General features: G+C 40.7%; 1 protein-coding gene across 1 annotated transcript; it reads left to right on the top strand.

Moving 5' to 3' along the window:
• Window positions 1–3: 3 nt before the first annotated feature.
• Window positions 4–24,422, top strand: MCM6 (minichromosome maintenance complex component 6). The gene is made up of 17 exons (XM_073305360.2): window positions 4–343; window positions 1,681–1,827; window positions 2,788–2,898; window positions 3,618–3,867; window positions 5,385–5,550; window positions 5,634–5,779; window positions 7,282–7,432; window positions 8,118–8,259; window positions 9,629–9,770; window positions 9,937–10,044; window positions 10,536–10,691; window positions 11,541–11,669; window positions 12,257–12,418; window positions 14,065–14,200; window positions 14,475–14,642; window positions 17,920–18,059; window positions 23,874–24,422. Exons 1-17 carry the CDS (start codon window positions 246–248, stop codon window positions 23,985–23,987), a joined length of 2,466 nt encoding a protein of 821 aa, XP_073161461.1. The 5' UTR covers window positions 4–245; the 3' UTR covers window positions 23,988–24,422.
• The last annotated feature ends 1,957 nt before the right edge of the window (window positions 24,423–26,379 follow it).

Genomic DNA, 26,379 nt, shown 5'->3' with positions numbered 1-26,379 from the left:
ACTCGCAACCTTCCCCTTTAATCGCCACCTCCCCTTTTACATGGCCTCCTTCTGTCTGTTGGCCCTGTCGGCTTTGGCGCGAAAATCTTGCCGGGGACATTCGGAAGAGGCGGGGCGCGGGGAGAGGCAGCCGCTGATTGGTCGATGGCGCTGCCCGCTGGCCACGTGGGGCTCCATCCGTGGCGCGCGAGTTGCTCGTGTAGCCCGTCTTGGGTCGGTGGAGGTGGGAAGGCTGAGCTCGAGCCATGGACCTCGCGGCCGGGGATGCGGGGGCCGCGCCCCAGCAGCTCCGCGATGAGGTGGCGGAGAAGTGCCAGAAGCTGTTCCAGGACTTCCTGGAGGAGTAAGTGCCCCCGCGCAACGGCAGCGGTCCCCCCCCCCGCCGGGGCGGAGATGTTCCCTGCAGGAGCCGCGAGGAATTGGCGGGGGACGGGGCGGTGCACAGGCGGCCTTGCGGCTGCTCTGAGGTGCACGGTCTGGCTGTGACCCGGCGTCCCGGAGGCCTCCCCAGCGCCCGTAACTCGGTCTGTTGAAGGCACGGACGCTGCGGGGTGGAACGTCCTGGCTCGTCGGGGTCCGGGCGGAGGAGCCCGGGGTCATTGCGACTGCTTGACGGGGGCTGAAGTCTCTCGGCATCTCGCTGCACTGATGCTGCCTCTCCTCGTTAAAACCCTACACACCTGAGCTTGTTTTGTAAGCTCTCTTTTTGCAACTGGTTGGTGTCCGTTATGTTTGACCTGAGGGGGGAGAGTGTCTTCCCTCTTGGTTGACTTCTGTTTGAACATTCCCTTGTTAAAGCAAAGTATAATCCAAGAGGGTTTACAAATTAATAAATTCTTAGATTCTATATGAGATTTCCTTGTACCTTACTCACCTTGTACCTTACTCACAGTGCTTTGCTCTGTGCATTTGGGTAGCTGTGCACAGACAATGCTAACGCTTGACAGAAATCAGCCTTTATTTTGTACCCTCCGTTTCCTGTACGATCATGCACATGTGACACACAAAGGTTACTGTTAGCAAGACTGCCAAAATCATTTTGGCCTGGATTTGAACTGCATTTAAATTTGGTGCTCCATAATACCTCATTGTCCTGAATAGTGAGCCTCTTCTAAGGCTTGTGAGAGAGAATGTGGGTCTCCCTTGGGTTATTTTAATTTTCCTAGAGACTGCTTTTTTTTCCAAGTTATTATCAGGAATATTTGTTCAATAGCTGTTAATGAAGCTTTGTACAGTGTGGTCGAAGATTCCTTCATCTTTTGGTTGCTTAAGTTTCATTTTTCACATTCGAGGTTCAGATTAGTCGTCCAAGGGGTCTTCAATCAAAAACAAAGGCTGTCACATGGTGCTATTCCTCATATAATCTGTAACAATCATAAAGAAAGAAAACACGTTTTACCTGTGCAGGTCATTGTTAAACTATAAATAATATGCTGTCTGGGGAACCAGGTATGTGAAATACAGATCCAGTTGTATTAATTCATGTTGAAATCCCCATTTGTGGATCAGTGGACAAAGGGACAGGAGGAAAATTATATTTGGCAGTGACATTTGCAAGTGCTAGTGGTATATGGCCTTTTTCTTCTACCCCCTTTACACAGGGCACTGAAGAACTGTATTCAGTTGCTGTTTGCTATACAGTACTGCAAAACTTTTCTCCTGAAATACTGTCCCTTTCAGATTCCAGAACAGTGATGGGGAAGTCAAATACTTGCATGATGCTGAAGAGCTAATCCGCCCAGAGAGGAACACGTTAATTGTGAGCTTTGTGGATTTGGAGCAGTTCAATCAGCAGCTCTCTACAACTGTCCAGGAGGAGTTCTACAGGTAAGGTTCATGTGAGAACTGGACACCATGACCTGGATATTACAGTGAAAAACATTCTCCCCCCCCCCCCCCCCCATTACATCAGAACTTTCTGCTGACTGGCCCCATTACTAGTTCTGCCCACTTCAGGTGCTGTGTTCAGAACTATCACCAAACATGGGGCAAATAGGCAATTGCGTTTGTGCTGTGGGGAATACTAGATGTACAGTATGGAAATAGAAAAGGAGTACTTGTGGCACCTTAGAGACTAACCAATTTATTTGAGCATGAGCTTAAATTGGTTAGTCTCTAAGGTGCCACAAGTACTCCTTTTCTTTTTGCGAATACAGACTAACACGGCTGTTACTCTGAAACCTGTCAGTATGGAAATACTAAATGAATCCACCCATCATTGTACTCGCTACTTTGAAAATACTTTATTGAGCTAGTTGCTGTTTTCTAGTCTCAACATTTGATTCAGGCTAAGCTTGATCCTAAGGCTAAGAAGACTTAGGGCTTGTCCACACTGACATTTTACAGTGCTGCAACTTTCTTGCTGGGGGGTGTGAAAAAACACCCCTCTGAGCACTGCAAGTTTCAGCGCTGTAAAGTGCCACTGTAGAGAGTGCATCAGCGCTGGAAGCTATTGCCCTCACGGAGGTGGGTTTTTTTTAATAGCACTGGGAGAGCTCTCTCCCAGCACTATGCTGCAACTACACAAGCCACGTTAAAGACATGAAGTGAAGACGTGCCCTTTAGTAGTGAAATAAGCTTTACCCAAACATCTTTTTTCGAATGAAGAGCAAAATTGTGGTATATCACAATATTTCATATTTGGCATATTTATACTTGCTTACATGTGTCCTGGCATGCTGTAAGCCAAAGCTTACACATATATGAGGGAGACATTTGACTGGTTGTAAAGGGGAAAGTAGTTTTGTGTAATTTCTGTAAAATGTGAAATTCTTTCCTGTATTTCAGAGTTTATCCTTATCTGTGTCGAGCAGTGAAGACTTTTGCCAGAGACCATGGAAATGTTCCTCCAAACAAAGACTTTTATGTTGCATTCCAGGATCTACCTACCAGACATAAGTAGGATATATATTCATTTCATAGTTGAAACACATCGAGCTGGACTAAGCAGATGTAGTATAAAGAAGATCTGACAACAATAAACACAGGACGGAGCAGTAAAAATTTGAATAAATTAATAGATTCCAAAACCAGAAAGGGACCATTGTGATCATCTAATCTGATGTCCTGTGTAACACAGGCCAGATAACTTCCCCAAAATAATTCCTAGAGCATATCTTTTAGAAAAACATCTAGTCTTCCACAGAAATATTTTCCAAGCCCTCCATCGCTTGTAAATAGACAAGCGTTCTGTGACTTGTCTATTTTTAAATCAGTTTAAAACATGTTTTGTTTTTTTTCAAAACACAACTCTCATACATTTGTAATGCTGACTTAAACTTTAGAAATCATCCAGATTATGTTCTTTATCACAGATAATTTTAGAAACACAGAGTAAATGAGCAACTTGCATTAATGCTAAGCATGATATCGGCAGTAACGTGTCTGTTCTAGAATTACGTGTCTGTTCTAGAATTACGTTGGTGTGGTACTGAATGCTCTTAACGACCCCAGTTAAGTAAAGCACTTAAGCATGTGTTTAGATTCCATTGTATTATTTAGAACTTAAGCACATATTTATCTTAAGTGCTTAAGTACTTTGCTGAAATGGGGTATAAAACTGCGGAATGCCAAGTTACCTAGGAATTGAATGGCTATTAATCTGATATTTTTAACAGAATTCGAGAGTTGACATCAGCCAGAATTGGCTCATTGATGCGTATTAGTGGACAGGTGGTACGTACCCATCCAGTTCATCCAGAGCTTGTAAGTGGAACCTTCCTGTGTCTAGACTGTCAGACAGTGATAAAAGATGTGGAGCAGCAATTTAAATATACACAGCCAAACATTTGCAGAAACCCAGTCTGTGCCAATAGAAGGAGATTCCTGCTGGACACAAACAAATCAAGATTTGTTGACTTTCAAAAGGTATTTCCATGGCTTCCCTAGAACTTTGAGTGTATGAGTTAATGCTTTCTGCATATTTAGAAGGTGCTACTGCCACTAGTCCACATTTAATTTTGATTACATGGAGTAAGATATTTTGCAGTCCTAACATAAGGCACTGGAACTTATAGGTGGCTGCTTTCTATCTTCAGAAGATGTATTTTTAAAAGTGTCTGAAGTTACTGGTGGGACTAAAGCAATTTTCAGACTGAGATACTTTATTCTTCTATAAATAAAACACAAATTTTAAGGCAGGAGAGCTTCAATGTCAGTTTCCCATAATAAGCAAGGTAAAATATACAAATATACTGTTGGCTTTTTTCTATCCACCTACAACAGAGTTTATTAACAGTTATTAACTTTGGTTATGACTGAGTTATATTTAATATGGACTGGTTCAGATGAGCAAAGCCAACCCATTTTAGCAGGCTTTTAAAAAACAATAGCCTTTGTCTCTTTCTATGCTGAAATACTTATTTTTTAAAACTTGGTTCAGTGAGAGTGATATTTTGCACTTAATTTTTTTTTGTTTTGTTCCTAGGGTAAAATGTATATAATAATATGTATTTTTAAAAATTGAAATGATTTTTTTTAATTTTGTTTACATTTTTTCTTTTAAAAAGTAAAGCTATTTATAATCAGAGTTTAATACAAAACATGTTAAGCCCTACACTTGTATAGTCTCTCAAAATATTTTAAATGAAAAATAAATATGCTGTTTTGTGTTTGATTACATTCCAGCTACTGTCCTAATACAGTTTGACACAAATCATGAACAAAAAATTATCTAATAAATAAGCAATATATCATTCACCATTTTCTAACATACTAAAAATGCACATTAATAAGAATCTGAAAATATTAAGCTATATAATTGCTTAAATCAATGTATATTGTTATAATGTACCCTCCTAGGAAGCAAAAAGATGTACTAAATCTAGTGTAAAGGCTCTATTTAGTTGTAAATCAACATGATTTTCTAATGATTATATTAACCAATGTGAATATTTTCTTTCTTTAGAAAATAACTGAAGTACAAATGGAAAAGTTGATTAAAATCTACCTAAATTGAGGCTTTCTGCTTGGCGTTTTAAATTGCCTTGATTTTTAAATCAATACACCCTCCTTTTTTACAATGTTTACTGTTTAGATCAGGCCTAAATTAACTTATGCACTCTTCTTGAGGAAGGAAAAGATTGATCTCTTTGTCTGTCACTGCAAGGCATTTTCCCCAGCCCTCAAATAATTTTTGTGACTCTCCGTTGCACCCTGTCCAATTTTTCCAGCATCCTTAATCCTCTGTTCCAGTAGAATATTTTTAAATAGTAACCTCTCTTTTATTTAAAAGGAAGTGGCATGATTTTGTTATGAATGAAGTTTCCAGAGGGCAAATGCCATTTCCCCACATATTAGATCTCCTAAGTTTAGAAATCCATTTTTAACAATTTAAAGTAACTTGTCAGTTTTGGCAGAGCATTTAATATTCTCTTCCTCTTCAGGTTCGCATTCAGGAAACGCAGGCTGAACTGCCGCGAGGAAGCATTCCTCGCAGCGTAGAAGTTATCCTGCGTGCTGAAGCGGTAGAATCAGCCCAGGCTGGTGACAAGTGTGACTTCACAGGATCGCTGATCGTTGTGCCTGATGTAGCTCAGCTATCCACCCCAGGTACACTGCTGTCTGTAAATGGTGACTTAAGCTGTCCTGTGTACTTACTTGAAACAAAGTTAAGACTCTTGTTCATGTGGCAGGTGTGCGTGCAGAAACTGGTTCCCGTGTCAGTGGTACCGAGGGTTATGAAACTGAAGGAATCAGAGGACTTCGTGCTCTGGGCATCAGAGATTTGTCCTATAAACTAGTCTTCCTAGCATGTTACGTTGCTCCAACAAATCCACGGGTAAGTATTGAAAGAAAATAGACTTAAAGATCTGGCTTGAAGAGAGTTGTGGGTTTTTTGCCTCTCCTAGAGCGTGAGGCTTCAGTTTATATCTGTTTATGATTTTTGCCCTGGATCTGATGTGTTGCAACTGTTCTATTCCTCTTCCATCTTGGTTTATGTAGCAAAGTCTCTCTTCCCATGTCTGTCTTTGACAGGGTCTGTCGGACCTTTTCTGACCCCTGCTAGAGACATCAAGGTCCTGACACTCCCTGCACAAGGAAAATCCACTCAGTTTAAGCAAGCCAACAAGATAGTCCTCCAGGGGCCTGGAACAGCCAAAAGGAAATACTGACCATTCAAAAACCAGCAGGCCGTTTAAGGTGTGCCTGATTTTGCTCAGGGGCAGAGCTGGGTGAGACTGGGACAGAGGAGGAACTCCTCAGGGATAACCCAGAACTCAGGTTCACATCGGGGCCTTGCCCTAACCACTGCAGCTAAGCACATACATTTTAAGGTTGCATTTTTTTCCTCTTTGTCTAAAGGTACAGACAGCTGAAACCTGAGTTGCTGTTTTGTTACTTACAGTTTAGAGACTGACACCAAGTTTACAGCACAGACTGCCCTGTTCCAAGCGGGCAGCCAAGCCTTGCAGACTCTGGCAGGGAGCACCTGCAGTACCATACTTGGGCCTGAAGGGGTTACTAGAGAGTAGTCCCGCCTCCTGCACTTATACTTCAGAGGTGTAACTATCTGGCCCACTGTCGAGTTTTAAAATAAGAAGGTAGTAAATGATCCATCTCCTTCTATCCAGTTATACATCTTGGCCCACCTCTCCCAACATCTCCTCCTGGGTGTCTTAAGGTCATCTTAAATGGTGACATGAACAAAACCAAGCTCCTGATCTTGAAATTGTGGATCTTTGGGTGCTCCCACATACAAATGAACTAAAAACAATTTAAAAAACTATCTGTGGCTAAGTTTTAGCATCACATGAGTTATGATGCATAATTCCACCAGCAACTTGACATCTTCATAGGCACAAAGACCATTTGAATCCTTCCTAAATCTGCTGAAAGCAGAAGTATCCTTCCTCTAGTATTAGTGATATGCTTTCCATTTGTAATTAATTTCATTAGAGAATTAAAAGGACAGTTTTAGCACAGACTCCTAAACCCCTTTCACCACTGAATTCTCTTTTGCTATGTGCAAAATGCTGCATGTGGCTCCATTGCTTTGGGAGTGAAGGGGTTCGGTGGTATTACTAGAAAAGAAAAGGATGTTCCAAATGTATTTTCTCCATGGAAATAAAAAAAGAAAACTTAAATTCCTCAATTTTTGATTTCCCTGTTAAACAAGCCCCCATGGAACAAAAACCTTGTTTCTCTTCTCCGTGCTAAGCTTGTGTGATTTCAAGCCTATAGTTTTTTTTCTTTTTTCTTTTCTTTTTTTCTTCTCCAGTAGCTGCTATACTTTGCATTTGTATCAAGTTACCTCACTATTACTTTCTAATTTGTGTTTAGTTTGGTGGAAAAGAGCTCCGAGATGAGGAACAGACTGCAGAGAGTATTAAAAACCAGATGTCTGTAAAGGAATGGGAAAAGGTGTTTGAAATGAGCCAGGATAAAAACCTTTACCACAATCTCTGTACCAGCCTCTTCCCTACTGTACATGGTAAGAGTCCAGCTGTTATGGCAGGGTGAGCAGATTGTATTCTTGACAGTGTCCGCTACTGCTATTTAGTCATGTGTTGGGGTAGGTCGAAGACATGTAACTAATATCTCAAATCCTCCTGTCTAGTTTTTATGGTGCTCTGTAAGAGGATGTTTTTTTATTTAATATTTCTGAATGAAATGCAATCAGAACAGTAATCTCCATCACAGGGTGACCTCTTTATTTCTAGTTGTTCAGTAAACCCTACAGCCTAGCAGTTGGATGCAAACTTTGTCTGATATAGACACTCTTAAGAACATCCAAGGGATAGGACTTCACATATCTCTCTTCTGAATGTAGTATGTGAAATACTGTTCAGATAATAGCTGCAATTTGATAGTAAGCCATTTTGACACTGGCTCAGAATAATTGCTTGTGAATTCACTTAGGTTCCCCTATCTTTCTGAAGAAGTTGATCAGCTGAATTTCTGTCCAAAGATTTGGGGCCACTATAGCACCAAGGAAATCATCTTCCTTGTGATTTTCTCTACAGTGAAATTGCATCAAGCATATAAATGCTGTTACCAGTGCATGTTCAAAGACATGAGATTTTAAAATTCCATTGGGCAGAATTTTTATCTACACAAAGTGTAACATCCCAAAGCTCCATTATGGGCCTTCACTAGAACTTCTCTTTATGGGGCAGGTAATGATGAAGTGAAACGAGGGATTCTACTGATGCTCTTTGGAGGAGTTCCGAAGACAACTGCAGAAGGCACTTCATTGCGTGGGGACATCAATGTTTGCATTGTTGGGGATCCAAGTACAGCCAAGAGTCAGTTTCTCAAGTAAGCATCTCTTTAAAATCCAGCACTTAAATGTTGCCAGTTGTAACCTGAGCTAGGAGTGTATGTTGGGAGAAAGTTGTAAAGCACTTAATGCATATGGGAAGGCAATGCATTTGCCTCCTAAGCTAGTACTTTGTATGTGTAGTCAAGAACTTTAAGGAGCACTGGCAAGTAGTTGAGTTAATCTTGTAAGGCTTAAATATTTCTCCTCCTTCAAGTTTTACTGTATCCCAGAGAGTAAAAAAAAAATAAATCTTTGAGTCAAGCCATGCTTGAGGCGTATCTGTGCAGCATATTTGTTCAGCCTTAAGTCAGGTAAAGAGGAATAAGTTATTTGAGCATCTGTTTCCAGAACCATGCAAACATCACTGAATATTTTTGACATACAGAAGTAAACAATAAACTTTGTTGGCTACACCATATGAACAATGTGGTGGTGATGACATTAGATATCAAAAATGAACTGGTGCTTGACAAATCTGGTAACAAGTGTTGCTTTTGACAGAATTTGAGTAATAAATGCAGTATATTTTTATTTCTCTTTACAGCAGAAATAATAGTACCATGGTTCATGCTACCCATTTTTAGAAAATAAACAAGTAAATTTATTGTTCAATATTTGGTGCATTATTTTTATGGGGTTTCCACTCACAGCATAGTTTAGAGGAATGAGCATAGATTTTGGAATAGGAAGAATTAAATTCTAATTCCAGCTCTACACTGACTTGCAGTGAGGCCTTTGACAATTGTTAAACATACCTGTGTTTTTTCCTCCACTTGTAAGATTTGTATACTTTACTTCTGAGGTCTAGTAGGTATTTTTAGAGACATAGCACTCGGAACATGTCGGGGAAAGTAGCTGTGTGGATTGTGTTTAGTAAGGAACAGCCTATCCTAAATTCTCAATTACTGAGGGATAATCTACACTCACTGCTATATTTGTTTTCCGCAAGCTACTCTTAGTATAACATTTGAGAGATGTATCTAAATATTTGGATGCTAATATCTAAACTGTATTGTTAAATTTATTAACCTAAATTTGGGATATTGCAGATTATGTACTATATGCATTTTATGACTTTTTTAAACCAAAGTTTATACTTTTGATATATAGACACTCTTTCTTGATCCTGTGTATTAGATAACTTTAACATTAGCTTTAATAAAAACTTTTAGTGAGACTACATTTACTTGGATTTATTAGTTTTATCTTCTTGTTTTTAAAGAACAGAATAGGTACTGTTTTGGCCTGATAGAGAGGTAGAACGCATCACTGTGTAAAAGTTCTTGTATCCGCACCTCTTGCAACATTTCTAACAAAAGTGGATAGTTAGTGCAGACTAATCACTTATTGGTACCTCTCCAACAGACATGTAGAGGAGTTCAGTCCCCGTGCTGTGTACACCAGCGGGAAAGCCTCCAGTGCTGCTGGTCTAACAGCTGCTGTAGTGAAAGATGAGGAGTCTCATGAATTTGTCATCGAAGCAGGAGCCCTGATGTTGGCAGATAATGTAAGTCCACTAACTAAAATCTGAAGTGGCATTTAAGAATAGTAGGATTCCAGTAATTCCCTGTGTTGTTTTGATTCACTTTTTATACAATTTTGCAAAAGTTTTGTCTTTTCTGGTCTAGTTGCTGTAGAAGTTGGATGATCTTATTTCTATACTCTTGTTTTAGGGGGTTTGTTGCATTGATGAATTTGACAAAATGGATATACGAGATCAAGTTGCCATTCATGAAGCAATGGAGCAACAGACTATATCTATAACAAAAGCAGGAGTTAAGGTAACTTGCACCATTCCTTGCAGAGTGTGCATGCATATTTGTGTATTTGTAACATATATGTTTAATTAAAGGTTACTTAGGGGAAAGTGAGGCTCAGGAAGGCTATCTGTAAAACTAAGAAACCTATCCTGAATGCGTTGAGCCTTCTGTAATAATTAAAAAGTGCCTGCTGCAATATTTCAGATACTACTATCTTAACTGTTAAAATGATTACCTTTAATGTGAACTATATATCAGGGAAAAGTACTAGTTAGCCAAAACTCTTTTGTGGCATCGTTTCCTCTGTTTTTGTTGTGCTTCTGCTGTCAGTAGAGGTTCCCTCTATATCAATGGGGATATTGCAAAGTATGTGGCTGCATTAGCAGACAGATGGCTAAATTCTATACCTACCAGTTCGAAGAGAAGCCATAACTTGTTGTGTTCCTTTAGCAAGTGACAGTGACATGTCACACATTAAAGCTTTGGTAATTTTTTTCTTCTTTCATTGTCAGGCTACTCTGAATGCCAGGACCTCCATTTTGGCTGCAGCAAACCCAGTTGGTGGGCGTTATGACAGATCAAAATCTCTGAAACAGAACATAAATCTGTCAGCTCCCATCATGTCCAGATTTGATCTCTTCTTCATTCTTGTGGATGAATGTAATGAGGTAAGTGCAGGGGCAGTAGCTGTCAGTAGCCTTTTCTTCGGACTCTCTCTGCATTCTACAGAATTACAAGGCTGGAAATACAAATCTACTGTACAAATTGTGCTCATTAAGATGTTGACCTTTAAAATGTCTAGTAGTTTGATTTAACTTGTGCTTTGGCTGGTCACTGAAGCTGTGACTGCTGCCTATAGTCCACATGGTATTTGCCTTGGTGTGGTGACACTACAGCTTACCATATTATCTGTTTCCTTGTACTCCCCTGTCAGTCTGTCTATCCATCTTTTATGTAATCTTAGGCAGCCTTATACCCCATAGAATTTGCAGTCTTTTTGCTTTTTGTACCCTGTCTAGCACAATGGTTTTCCTATCAGTGACTGTGGCTCTTAGCCTCTATGATAATACAAATAATAAGAAAATGAGATGTAGAAAGCGATGCCTTTCTTTGTACCCTTCCCTAAGATTGACACTCTAATCAGAATTGAGTTGATCGAATACACAAAAAGTAGTCTGAGATGAAGGGACAAGAGAATTTAGAATTCCCTCACTGCCAAGTTCCTGAGTCTACCACTGGTTTGGCTAAGACATTATTCATAAAGTAAAGTTCCAAAAAGTCATGGCCAGTCTCATTTGGGTTTTTTATTCTCTCTTCCATCTCTTTAAAACTGTTAATGTTTCCAGTCGTGTGCTATGGCATAGAGTTTTGATAGTTTTGCTTCTGGAAAAAGTAGCTGTCATTAAGGGCATGAATGGGAGAGCAGGAACTGAAGGAACCGTGTCCCTGTTGTGTATTAAGTTGATGATGGCTTCACTGCTAAGTGAGAATGATCTAACAAAGCAATGACTTCTTAGGTTACAGATTATGCCATTGCCAGGCGCATAGTGGATCTGCATTCCAGAATAGAAGAATCCGTTGATCGTATCTACTCATTAGATGATATCAGAAGGTACCTGCTATTTGCAAGACAGTTTAAACCGAAGGTAACTTTACTTTTTATATATTATCTTAGAATACAGAAAGGTCTAAGGAACTGAAGTTACTCTACTTCATGCTTTCTTTGTGCAGATAGGGAGTAAATCAATGAACTGATCCCACAGTATAGTAGTTAATTAAGGTGTGGTGTGGAAGCTTGGAATATTTTGGATCCACTTGCTCTCCTTATAAATGCCAGAGCCCCAGACAGCACAGCTTGAAAACTGATTTAAAACTTGAGATGAGTGTCTGTCAGTACCAAAAGCAAATGAAGAGCTTCATTGTGTTCAATTCATATTTCTGGGTGTGGGAGAATAATCATTGCCTCAACAGTATCTGGTAATTTGGAGTTTAGCAACTCGTTGCTTAATCAAACAACTGGGTTGAACAACTTTTTTGTTTTGAAAGATTACTGCACATAGAAAAATGTAAATTTGAACATAACTGAAGCAAATTCTTTGTTGTTGTTTATCCAAATTTCAACTTTAAAGTGGCTTTTAGAATTATGCAGTGGAACTTTCAGAAGTTCCACTAATGGAAGCAGTATGCTTATGCCAGTTCATTATGAACAAATGTACCATCTTATTTCAATCAGATTTCTAAAGAGTCAGAGGACTTCATAGTTGAGCAGTATAAACGATTACGTCAACGGGATGGCTCTGGAGTTATAAAGTCATCCTGGAGAATCACAGTACGACAACTGGAAAGCATGATTCGACTGTCTGAAGCTATGGCCCGAATGCACTGTTGTGATGAGGTAACACGTAGATTTAAAAAAATTTTTTAAACAGCTGCATAAAGGCAATTAGCATTTTGGTCTTGAAACTTGACAGTGATACTCTGAATTTACTTTTTCCTGGCCATTTTCTTCCCCAGCTTAAAATAAGGTCTCGATTCGGCCCAGTACTCAGTTGTATGGCATGTCGGCTCCTCTTTCATGCTGCTGCCTTGTTCTCCCATATTTAAAAAATCTCTAGATGATGTGGGGGGTGTGTGTGTGTGTGTGTAGAGGTACACTGTGGCGCACCTTTTCAAAGTTAACTGAGATGTATGTGGTCTGCCTGATTGGATATTAATTCATATGCTTGGCAATATTAATATAAATGTTCACTGCTCATCAAAACATGTAAGGAAGGAGAAGGACAATATTATGAAGATCTACACAATATACTGAGGTATAGCTCCATTGTCTTTGTGATTGAGTGGGCGTGGGAGATGTTGGCACTCTTTTCTACCCCCAATCAAGAAGGAGGCACCCGGCAGCACATCTAAGCCTCACTGACGGATTGCCAAGTATAAGGAGCCCAGCAGAGCCTCTGTGTGTATTTGAACTCAGTGAGGGGGAACCAAGTCTAGGGAACCCAAAGAACATGCATGATAATATTTATGCAGTTGTTCAGATCTACTGAATGTGGTTTCTTATATGGATGGGATTTGGAAAACTTCACTACATTTTTTTTTTTTTCCATAATCTAATCCCAGTTTAAAAACCCATCTGCTTCAGTGTGAATATAGGATTAACATGATTTTACCGATTACTGTTTGAATTTGATGCATTTTGTTCTAAACTGATAGGATATCCAAAACACGTCTGCTAGTTACGTTCTAAAGATGCTTGTCAGGTCAGATTTTGGATAAATTTAGTTTTTAAAAACAAACCTTGCAGCCTGTAGTCGGGCCAATGAAGATGATTCTAGTTAACTTCTTTCTGGTTCCAAGGGGAACACACTTCAATTATAAACATTCTTGAATACTGTTGCCAGTCAAACATCACAGGATTGTGTTGGTTTATTGGAAACCTGAAAGTGAAACAAGCGAGTTTACATTTTTATTTTTCAAGTAGTGTGCAAAAAAACCACTAGTGAATAATAAAAGTGTCACTTTCTAAGAAAAGGTTAGGATTACCTGTAATTTAGGTAATGTTGCTTGTCGTGTTGAGGGTCGATGTCCCATCAAAAGTCATTAAGTGACCTTATAAAAATGTCATTGTGGGACTCCGTGTCCATTGTCTCGATGTTCTCTATGTGGGCTCAGTTTGAACAAAAACTTTTCTAATTGCCAGCCCTGAAAACTCACCATCAGCAGGCTATTTATTCCTCAGTAATCCTATGCAAATTTTCTGAAAGTCACAAGCTGTCAGAGGCATAGTTTGGCCTTCAGAATCCTTATAGTTTATGGCAATTTTATGAGAGAGAAAGAACCCACCTTGGTTGTCAGCTGAGGGTGAGTTTCTGGGGCTGGCAAAAAAAAACAAAACTCCTTTTGATGTAGGTAGGATTAGTGAAATGTGACTATGGAGACCTCTGCAATGCCATTTTTAGTCACTTCTCAGGGTAGAATCACAATCTGAAATACAGTTCTTAGGTTCTGAACACGTGAATATGTTTTGCAAATCTCTCCCAGGTTCATCCAAAACATGTGAAAGAAGCATTCAGGTTATTAAACAAATCTATCATCAGAGTTGAGACTCCAGATGTCAATTTAGACCAAGATGACGAACAGCAAATGGAGGATCAGGAGGCTGAAGATGGAGTCGATGGTAAGTCACCTGCTGACAGTTTCTGGCTTTGCTTGTGAATGGGAGGATGGACCTTCCAATGTTTAGTGCTTAATTGTTTGACACAGTGCATCTGTTCTTTTGTTTTCTGCTTCACCCTCTGTCCCTACTTTCTCATGCTCTAGTGGCTTGAGTAGGGGATTGTACTTAATTCTGCCACTGTCTTGCTGTGATCTTGGGAAAGTCACACTGCTTCAGCTTCTAGATCAGCGTAACGATGCTAATTAAACTTTATTCATAAAAATTGTTGATGCAGACGGTGCAGATGCTCCAACAGGTGGCAACGGCCTTGTGAATGGGATCAGTGACCACTCTGAGGATGCAAACAAAGATGCAGCCCCAAAGGCTTCCATGAAACTTGGCTTCTCTGAATACCGCCGAATCTCTAACCTCATTGTGCTGCACCTCAGGAAAGCAGAAGAAGGTAAGAACTAATTTAAAAACTGTAAAGTGAATGGGCTACATCATCACAGATACTCTTTGGTTATATTGTAGTGCAGGGCTACAACTCTGATCTGGCATTTGTCAGCAATAACATAGCTGGTTCATGTAACGTACTTAGTTTGGGTCCGATTCCACATTCGCAGCATTGGCCCACTGCCATTCAGATCAATGAAGCCATAATGCCAAATTCAGTATCATTCCAGCATGACTTTAATTTTAAGACAGCAGAATGAAAGGGCTTTTCCAGTGACCTCAACGCTCTTGGTTAGAAAGATCGAACCAATACTAGAACATTACAAACAGTTTGTCAATGCAGTATGTATTGTGTCGAAGCATACTTCATGAGACTGCAGAACAAATTATTTGCCAGGACTAACATCTGAGTTATCCGATCGGTACACAAAATAAAAGCAGAAATTCAAAAAAGACCCATTCACTGAGGATATCATTGCAACTGGCAAAGAACTGGTCTCTGCACTAAAGAAGGAAAAACAGCAGTAAAGGCAGAATCTCACTGAAAGTATGGACATGACCCACGGCAGGAAGAAAGCATAACCACCCAAGGAAGGCAAAGCAACGTCTCCTAGAAAATGGTAAGGCACTGAACAAACAACCTAAGCAGCTTAAGTGGCAAAAAGAGCAGGAGACTTTTGTATACTGAATTAACCTCTGGAATTAATGCCCTTAAGAATGGCAAAGCTGCTGGCCTAGTCAGCGTTCATACTGAACAAATCAAATGCTTTGGACGAGCAATAAAGAACTGATTAATTAGGTTGCTCAGACGCATACAAAGTATCCAAGATCTGGCAACAAGCATGTGTTGTGGCACTCCTGAAACTGGGGAAGGGTACAGTGGAGCTGAAGAACTTCGGATCTATATCACTACTATGTCATCTCCACAAACTGTAAGAGCATCTCATCCTACACCGCCTGTCACAACTTGTTGAAAAGGATCTAATCCTAGAGCAAGCTAGATTCCGCCCAGGCAAGTCATGCACCTGTCAAATGCTGAACATCACTCGATACATTGAAGATGGCTTTGAAAATGGTATGGTAACAGGGTCAATAAACATAGCACCGACCAGCAGCACATGACACAATAAATCACTGAAGTCTCCTCACTAAAATATACAACATGATGAAAGGTTACCAACTTGTACAACTGATGATGTTTACTAGAGAACCAATGTTTTTACATCAAATAACACGGCAAGTGGAGCCTATGGTGGCAACAGAAAAACTGCCTACCAAAAGGGAGCATACTCTTCTCAATACTTCTCAGCATCTATGTGAATGATCAACTCAGAGCTGGTGCTAGGGATAAGCAGCCTGAGCAGTTGCTTAGGGCCCGAGCAGCTCAAGGGCTATTAGCTTTTTATTATGCGTTGTGGGGGGCAAAAATGCATCTGCTTAAGGCCCCCAATAGGCTAGCACCACCTCTGGATCAATTGGCAAGAGCAATTTTTATCTTGCCAACGACCTAGGTGTCTCTGCCCAAGCCATGGCTCTTGCCCAGATCAAAGCTACGCAAACATCAGCACTGTCTGGGGTCTGTTACACCGAGAATCAAGTGCACGCCAGCACAGCCAAAATGTAAGTCCTTTTCTTCAATTTTTGGAATCGTGAGGCCAGTGGAGACAACTCGGCATCATCAGGAATGGGATATCACTTGCCCACTGTTGGAATCCTGTCTACCGTGGAGTGATGCTAGGCCACATTTTCTCCTTCAAGGCACAGGTGGAGAAGGCAAAATTCGTGCCCAGAAAGATTGCTAATTGTGGGGATGGTTCCCCATTTTGAATCCTAAGTGCCACTGCACTTACACCTCACTATTTGAGGGCCAAATACACAAGTCTGATGTGGAAAAGATTGGCTCATGCAAAGCAGCTGGATCCTGTACTGAATGACAGCTGCCGCTACATCACAAGGTGTCTAAAACCAACAAACATGAACAGCCTTTATGTGCTTGCTGGAGTTGCTCCACCGGATATCAGGAGAGTGGTCACAAGCAAAATTGAATGATTTTGACAGGTTGAAGATACCAGACATCTGCTACATTTTGATACATGGCCTCCCTAGCAGCAACAGAACTGCTTAAAAATCAGCAGCAGCTACGCGACTGGAAATGTAGCGCACACAGCTCAAAATAATCAACAAGGATATCAAAACGCACATTGATGTTGCCGAACACCTTCCCTCAGATACAGAGAAAGATTGATAGACCAGGAGATGTTTAATTAGCTTCCAAACAAGAGCTGGAAGGTCAGAAGTGGGGCTATGATAATGATCCAGACACATGTGACTCCAGTGAAACACACACCATTTGTTGGTCTGCCAGCTTTTGGAGGAACCGTGCACCATGGAAGATCTCACCAGGGCTACAGACCAAGCCATATTATGTGCCCAACGCTGGAGAAACCTATGATTGTGGTAAAAGGACACAAGAAGAATATCCTGACAGACAGTACAACCTATTCAGAAACCAAGTTCACACAAATCGCATGAGGAAACTTCTCTTAGGTTAGACTTTGGGTTCATTAATACCCAGTCATCTAAACCAAAGAGTGTTGATTTGAAAGTTGGGAGAAAGGCTGCATGATTTGTCTTAATGAATTGAGTGGGAGGCCCATTTTCACAGCACTGTGGATCACAATATGTCAGCTGAAATGAGGTCACTGCTGGGGTGAAACATGGCAGCTGTTTGACAATAATATAGCAATCCTACAGAAAAAATTAAGATTGGAAATGAAGACTGCAATATCCAGTTAAAGCTGCAAAAGCACTATAGGTAGACAGAATGTGCAGTTATTACAGTAGACACTAGTTTCTTCCTTTTTGGGCAGAACAGTAATGCTTTCATTTCGTTGGCTTTACTTTGAGGAAACTGGACAGCGCTGCTTGCCACTGCTTCTTACCTTTTGAATCTTCAAGCTGATGTTTTTTGCCAGACAGCTTATTTAGTTTGTGAGCTGCATGGATGGATAGAAATGAGAGCTTCAATTCTCAGTCTAAATGTGACTCCAATGTGATTCTGACATGTAATGTGTCATCAGACACCTCTCATTTCCTGGAAAATTAAAACTCCTTGATACAAATAATCTGAGAAGTTATTTTGGGTTTCTCTTATCAACATTGTAAATGTTATACTAAGCCTTCTCTTTGACAGTTTGATTAGTATCCTCCTGCTGCTGTATGTTTATGCAATCTGGGGATTGGCATTGTAACTAGAATAATCTAGGTTTCTTTTTTCCTTGCAGAAGAGGATGATTCCTCATTAAAGAAGAGTGATCTTATTAATTGGTACTTAAAGGAAATTGAATCAGAAATAGAGTCTGAAGAAGAGCTTATAAATAGAAAGAAGATCATAGAGAGAATCATTCATCGACTTATACACTATGTATGTATGCAGTTGCATGGATATTTTAAAGGGTTTTTAGCTTATAAATGTTTTTTTGTTGGTATGTTTGACAAGTTAGGAACGTACAGTATCTCTGTGTGCGGCACCAATAATTGGTGCTGTATAAATACCTAGATATCTTTGTTAAAACTCCGGTCATGGAAGGAATGTCAGAATTACTGGCTGAGGACCTAGAAAAGGGGTGAGTGGGTGTGAGTAAGCTCTAGGTATTACATTCTTTCTTTTTCCATGTATTAGTAGATTTCCTTTGTCCTGCTGAATTGCAAACAAGAAAGGGTTAATAGCAGGCAGTGATACTCCCTGAAGCTTTTCATGGACTGCAATTTCTAGGGCCGCTATTTTTCTTGTAGTGTCTTTTGAGGCATTCAGTAAATAATGTGAGCCTCCCGAGGAATGGAACTTTCCCCTTCCCTTTGCCCATGTAGCTGAAATATTCTTGTGATTTACGGTTCTAGGGCAGGCCACACTGAGATTGCTCAGTTAAAGCAAATTGCAAAGAATGGGGACAGACAGTCCCCCAGACTGGTGGTTATTCTGATACTTAGAGTCACCAGCCAGCAACAAAATAGCTTCACCAATACCTTACTGGTTTACCCAGAAGCCAGAAATACAGTTTTCTTAAAGCAACCTAGCCTTGAGCTCCTACCCAGACAGCCAAGTCAAATACAATGAGGGTTACTGAAAATCTTATTCGTCATATAAAAAGTTCTGCTAATCCCAAAGGATCAGACACATTACCCACCAGGTCAATGAATATTTCAGATCTTACCCAAAGACCCGCTTACACCCAATTCTTGTTAACTAAACTAAAGTTTATTAAAAAAGAAGAGAGAGTGAGGATTGGTTAAAAGAGCATTACACATACAGACATAAATAGAGTCCTTAGGTTAGTTTCATAGTAAAGATGGTGAACTTTAGAGATGCAAAGAGTTCTTTCAGAATTAGTTCCATAGGTCAGAGTCCAATGTCCAATATTGGGGTGACCCAGTCTGGAGCTGGGGACCTCAGTCTTGTTACTCAAACTTCCCCTTATGAAGCTTAAGCAAATCTGAGATAACAGGATCAGGGCCCAAGAGCTCTTTTTATAGTTCTCTGGCAGGCCATCAATAGCTTCTTGACAGCAGGCATTCCTTGGGTGAAGAACATTGGCTTTAAAGTAACCTATTTCCTATGTATACACAGGTAACTAGTTACGTTCATCAGCATAAGGTAATTATCCATTAAGCAGTTGAGAAACAGTTTACTACAAACTTCAAAGAGAAATATAGTCAATGATGTTCTTATATCCCAGTTCTGTCTAAATGTTAATATTCCCTTTTGATCTCTGAATCAATAGATATAGTAACAGACAGGAACAGTCTCTTTACATGGTTAACATCTAACAAGATATAAGTAAACACAATCAGTATTACCTCTAATTCTCTAACAACATGGGTTTGCATTTCAAAGCTCTAATCTATGTGGCTATGTTAGCTATTTATAAGGAATAGCCCTAGTTGCCATTTATATACTTTTCTAATATGTGTTTAAAGATTGAATTTAGGTCATTTAGCTTGCTAGTTGCTTAACCCTATCTGGCTCAGTGTCACAGTCCTCACTCCTGAGTTTCTCTGCCATGGTGGCGTAACTCGCTCTCTGGAAATTTAGACTTTCTATATCTCTCTTCTCTCTGTATTAAAACGACAGCTGCCAGAGGGATGCTGAGAAGTCAGTTTTAATCAAAAGCCTAACTAGAAAGTACTGCTTGGTCTATACTTGGCAAGAAATGCTCCTTCTCACTATGGCAACGTTTGGGGCAGGCAAGTCTACTACTTAAAACAGTGTAAAAATGTTGCTAAATTGGCTTGCTATGTAAATTCTACAGGGCCAAGAGTTACTGTTTTTAGGATTTATCTATCTTGGGAGGGCAACGATTCCTGACTAAATAGATTAAGTTAATTTGGTATAAGGCACTCTTATTCTGAAATAGTCATCCTCAAGGCAAATCCTAAAGGGACGTAACCTCCTTGCAGATCAAGTGCCATCCAGATTGATCTCCAGCAAGAAATGGGTTGGCTGTTCAGTCTCTGTGTCATTGGCAATCTTATTGTGCCAACAGAAGTTTTTGGTGACTATGTGATTGCCAACCATGTAGGGGCATTCCATGGTAAATAGCCTTTTTAATTCGTTAGTCTTCCATGCTAATAATATATCCATACCAAGAAAGCTGTCAAAACTGAACCAGTGCTGATGAAGGTAGTTGCTGGGTTTGGCTATGAATATCCTCATTGCTGATTTTGTCCTGCCACTTGATATGGAGCAAATGACCAAGACTATGAGAAAAGACCACTTTGATCCAGTGCTCTTCAGCCTTCCTTAGTGCCCATTCCTAATTTCGCTGTCATACAAAAGAGTTGGTGTAACTGTAGGCCTGTAGATACACAGCTTTGTAGAAACTTTGTTGTCACAATTTCTCCATAGAGGCCGTTTAAGGGCCTGGAATATGGCAGCAACTGATGCTGATATGAGCATCCGCATCTTGTGAATATCTTCCATGTGGTCTGTAATGCTTCCTGAGTATTTGACAGTTGCCACCTACTCCAATATCTGACTAGGCAGTTTAATACTGAGCTAGTTGTAGTCAGATGCTAGGGGCTGATAATGGCCAGGGACTTGGTTTTTTTCCATATTAATAACGAGGCCAGTGCATGTTGCTTTGTGCCCAACCAGATCAGCCATCATCTGCAGCGATTCACCAAACCGACCCAACAAAGCCGTGTCATCAGCATATTCAGGGTTTTGAAAACAAAATGGTATTTATCTTAATGCCACCAATAGCTGCCACTTCATAAGATGAACATGCCTGGAGAGTGTTTATACGACAGCTGACCACGTACAACAATCTGGTCTATTATCCTTGTAGCTGAAATGGCTAAGAGCTTGTCCCAGCTGCTGAGGCAAAAGTGACCAATGAAACCTTGTGAAAAGGCAAACCCAGTATTCTGGAATAAATGTGTCCACAAATGGAGTTAATCAAGAATAGTTAATTTGCTTTAAATTCACACTGTACCTTATTCCATATTAATTTTCATGATTCTAGATTAACAAGATTGGATTTAGATCACTATAGCTGGTTTCAATGCTGAGACTTGTAGAGGGGTGAAGTAGTGCTGTGTTAATACAATAAATGGACACTTGTAATGGTGGCAGGTAGTATACAAATTTCAGGCCTGATTTTCACTTACACTACTCTGGTAGTGTAAAAGAGGCCTCTTAAAGTGGATAAATTTGTCCACTTCAAGGCAATTTTACAGTGTCAGAATAGTGTAAAGTGTCTTAGGGCATGTCTGCACTGCAACTGAAAGGGTGATTCGGGTTGGAAGAGCCCTGAGGAGGTCATCTAGTTCAACCCCCTGCTCAAAGCAGGACCACCCCAACTAAATCATCCCAGCCAGGGCTTTGTCAAGCTGGGCCTTAACTTCTAAGGATGGAGATTCCACCACCTCCCTGGGTAACCCATTCCAGTGCTTCACCATCCTCCGAGTGAAATAGTTTTTCCTAGTATCTTACCTATATCTCCCCCACTGCAACTTGAGACCATTGCTCCTCGTTTATCTGCCACCACTGAGAACAGCCTAGCTCCATCCTCTTTGGAACCCTCCCGTCAGGTAGTTAAAGGCTGCTATCAAATCTCCCCTCACTCTTCTCTTCTGCAGACTAAATTAGCCCAGTTCCCTCAGCCTCTCCTCCTAAGTCATATGCCCCAGCCCCCTAATCATTTTCGTTGCCCTCAGCTGGACTCCTTCCAATTTGTCCACATCCTTTCTGTAGTGGGGGACCCCAAAACTGGACATACTACTCCAGTTTAGGTAAGCCTGTGTGTATTGGCTTTAATCTAGATATCACATCTTAAACATAGCAGTGAAGATGTGGCTGAACAGGCTTCAATGTCTTATTGACACCCAAGAGGTTCATCAGCAGAGTTGGAACCATTAGTTTTTCCACCCTGACCTCAGCCATTTCAGCTAATGGAATAACTGGTAACAAGAGTAGGTTGTCATCCTCTGTGTGGACCAGCATTAGAGAGGGATGAGATACACGCTTTTCCAGTGGCTTTCTCAGGGATTTCCCAGCATCAAACAAATCGTGAGACTCTGGAATCTTGGGTTCCATTCCAGCCTCTGGAGAGAAGTGAGCTCTAGTCAGCACAGACTCCTGCCCCATTCCCTCCAACTTGTCCAGTATATTCCTCACACCTGACTCCTTGTACCAGTTCTGTTCTCCCCATTTACCCAGTCTCAGTCTGTCTCTCTCAGGTCTCTCATCCCAGGCCTAGTCTCTCTTGCCCACCCAGTCCCAGTTCTCCTCTGACTAATCAGATCTGTCTCCCCTAACTCCAGGCTCCCCACGGATACCAGGTCAGCTTTTCTCTCGCCTTACCTGCCAGCCCACCCGCCCCTAGTCCCACTAGGCTCCTTGTCATGATTTGCTCCTTTCCCTGTTCCTGGTCTGGCTCTTGTCTCCTCTGCATTTGAGTCAATTGACTTTCTCCTCCATACCGCCTAAGTACCAAGAAGGGGGGCATTGAATTTACAGGAAAGGCAGGCTCCTTGCCCTCAGTTCCACTGCCTGGCTCCACCTCCACTTGGAGCAGCCATTACAGGGAAAGTTCTGTTTTGACCCCTAGCCCCGGACCGGATGGAGCATGCTCAGTTGCTCTGTGAGGATGGAGCACGAGCAGTCCAGGCACGTGTATGAGCTGTCCTCAGAAGATGGAAAGTTTGGAGATTTTAGCTGCTAAAATCGAAGTCTTTACTGAGCATGTAGGAACTGTGAATTTATCCACTCTTCTCCTCCCCCCCCGCAAAATATAACTTGGTCAAATTTGGGCAGATTTTCCTAGGGATAGCAAAGCACAAATCCCTAGCACCTAAATTTCAAGTCCCTACTCCAAATTATGAGGCACAAGAACTGTTCAAATAAAAGGTCACCAAAATGTTTTACATGGATAAACCAAAAATCCCCCTTCCCCCCGTCTCATTTTTGAGAGTAGCTGAACCATTTTGGCTGAAATTTTCAAAATAAAAATTCATCTGAGACATACCCGGCAAAGAAAATTTCAGCTTAGATGGCTAAGGCTTAAACATTCTTATAAAGGAAAGTATTGAGCAACTTTTAATAATAGGTGGTGCTACCTGCCCTGCCTATAAGAAGGGTCAGCTGCTCTAAGAGGCGAAAAACTACCAGAAGAGAGCCTGTGGAATTTGTTTCTCTGCAGGGGAGAATTGAAGCAGACAGTGTGTACAATGGAAGAGTGGGGAGAGAAGGGGACAATGGAGTCTGGGTAGCATGAGGACTAGGTGAAATAAGGAAGGGTATGCAGGATTAAAGGGGTAAAAGTGGTAGTGAACCACTTCCTTGGGAGGAAGGCTGATCCAGTTGTTAGAGCACTAGGCTATGGGAGACCTGGATTTAATTCCCTGCTCCGCCACAATCATCTTCTGACTCTTGGCAAGTTGCCTAGACCCAGATCCCCAAAAGTATTTAGGCATCAGACTCCTGTTGAAATCTGTGTCTCAGTTACTGCATCTGCACTTGGATATCATAGCAATGGGGGTACCATATAAGTTCTTAAGATAGAAACATGCAGAAGGGAGGTGAGGGAAAAGATGAAGTGAAGTGCAAAAGGGAGTTGACTTTTTCTTTAAAAAAGAACAAACACTTACTGCATTAGAATTATCTTTGAAAAATAACTGTATTCAATATTAAGGCTTTAAGCCTTTGTGTGAGTAACGATTTTTGTGTCTGTTTCAGGACCACATTCTAATAGAACTCACCCACACTGGGCTAAAAGGCTCCGCAGAAGGAGAGAGCTTTGATGAAGACCCGTACCTGGTAGTTAACCCCAACTATCAGCTGGAAGACTAGGGGTTGTAACATACCATAGTAGGACTTAATTTGTTAATTGCATGTTGGAAATGCATTCTTTGTACATTGTTGCAATACTCGCTGTATAGCTAAATTCTTAAATTTGTATGAACACTTTATTGTGGTGTGGAGCAGTACTCTTAGTAATACATGATTCTTCATAGATATTCAGCATTCCTGAAACGTGGTTTTATATAAGTGACACATTATATAATGTTTCTGTGGGTTATTGTTCTTTTTTTTTTTAATGATCTTCTTCCAAACAAGGCAAGGTAAGGCAACATGAGATCTCTTCGGCATGGAGCTATCCAGGTGCTTTTTTAACAGTGGGGAAATTTGCACCATTCTTCTCTAGTATCTGTTAGTGAGATTTTATGATGTAGATTTTTACAATTCTGTTTTTCCTATTAAATAAATAAAAATTTGTTAAATGTCTGTGGGTGTCTTGGGGGATGGCTTTGTTCTGAGACTGGGTGCTATTTCACTTACGAACTTTCCTCTTACTCTGCTCTGCAAGCTGAAAATAGTATAAACACTTGTATTTCAGACAAGCTTTTACCTTCACTGTCTAGCTGACACTATTTATAGAAGGTTTTCCAATATCAGGTAATTAGAAAATCTGACTTTCAATTTATTTTAAGGTATACTTTGTTGCATGTTTAAAGTAAAACAGTCAAAACAGAGACAGGTCCAAAATATGATGATGCCTGATTAGGGCAGATAGTCTTGTCTTTGGTATACTCCCTGGTTTGTGAACTGGCAGAAAATTACAGCCACAGGATGAATGTGGATTCTTATGGTGTGGACTTCTGTGAATTAGTAACTAGATTTTTAACCTTCAGTCCTTCAATCAAATCTCAGGCTATTTTGCTCAGATGAAGTTGTGCAATGAGAACCTCCTGACAGATGCTAAAAAAGGCAAAGAAAATTGCAAATGTGAGCAACTGGTAATTTTTACTCTTCTTGTTTAGCTTTGTCTTCAAAAGAAGTAAAGATACAGTCACAATGAATGAGGCAGTGTAGGGACCTAAAGATCTCTTGTGGCTGATGGAAAATACTAAACAAATATTTTTTTGAGTGATTGTCCACACAGATTCCACTCTTGGTGTGTGGGGGGCCGACTTGTGAATGGGGCCCACACTGTGTGTGAAATTGTATTCTTTTGAATAGCAGTGGCCATTGGGGCTGTGCTTATGTCCTAGGCCTGTGGTCTTCAACCTTTCCAGACTACTGTACCTCTTGTAGGAGTCTGATTTGTCTTGCGTACCCCCAAATTCATCTCACTTAAAAACTACTTGCTTCTAAAATCAGACATAAAAATACAGAAGTGTCACAGCACACTATTACTGAAAAAATGCTTATTTTCTCATTTTTTCCATATAATTATAAAATAAATCAATTGGCATATAACTATTGTGCTTACATTTCAGTGTCTAGTATGTAGAGCAGTATAAACAAATCATTGTATGAAATTTTGGTTTGTACTGACTTCGCTAGTGCTTTTTTTCGCTAGTGCAATGTAGTCTGTTGTAAAACTAGGCAAATATCTAGATGAGCAGATGTACCCCCTGGAAGACCTCTTAGTACTCCCAGAGGTAAACGAATCACTGTCCTAGACCCTTGGAACTACCAAAGTTGAGGGCATAAGGTTAGGGGGGCCTCAACTGCCTCTCCGATCTTTCTTGCCACCCCATGGCTGTGAGGCAGAATTCTGCGGTGTCCACATGTCTTCACCTGCAGAGAGACTTAGTTAGACCTATTGTTGGGGTGGGTTTTTTTTTAGTTATATAGACAAGTTTAATTTACACATTTGTGTAAAAAATAAAAAAGCAAAGTAAAAATAAAACTAAGTTTTAGAGAGATTCAGGGCATTGATTGGATTCTTGCCTCCTGCACCAGGGCCAGACCTCCCGCCTACACCATACATAGTCCTAAAGTGGCTGAAGGCAAATCTCCAGGATTTAAGATCTACCTTTCTTGCGATTCAGTAGGGCCCATCAACGATAGCCACTTGAGGTGCTTCCTGTGCTTAGGAGAGGTGCACATGTCTGAACACTGGTCGGTGCACAAGACATTTTCAAAGCCTACACTAGAGTCTTGAGAAGGCAGATTGAAGCTACATCTTCTGGAGATATCTCTGCAGACATTTACAGATCCTGGCAAGCAACTGGAAAGACCACCTTTTCTTGGACACTCTCACTTCTATAGTACCATTCCGCCACCAACCCAGGAGAGGGGCCACAGGGAGCACAGCACCAAAGATCAAAGGTGCAGCTCCCCCTCCAGTCCCAAGACAAAAACCATATCCTAAGATTGAGCCTAACCCAAGCACTAATGTGAAATATGCACAGATGGTTGCTTCACACAGCACTGCACTGCTACTGGTATTGCT

The sequence above is a fragment of the Lepidochelys kempii genome, chromosome 11 (genome assembly GCF_965140285.1).
Source record: "Lepidochelys kempii isolate rLepKem1 chromosome 11, rLepKem1.hap1, whole genome shotgun sequence".
NCBI lineage: Eukaryota > Metazoa > Chordata > Testudines > Cheloniidae > Lepidochelys > Lepidochelys kempii.
This window is presented reverse-complemented; position numbering and strand designations above follow the sequence as displayed.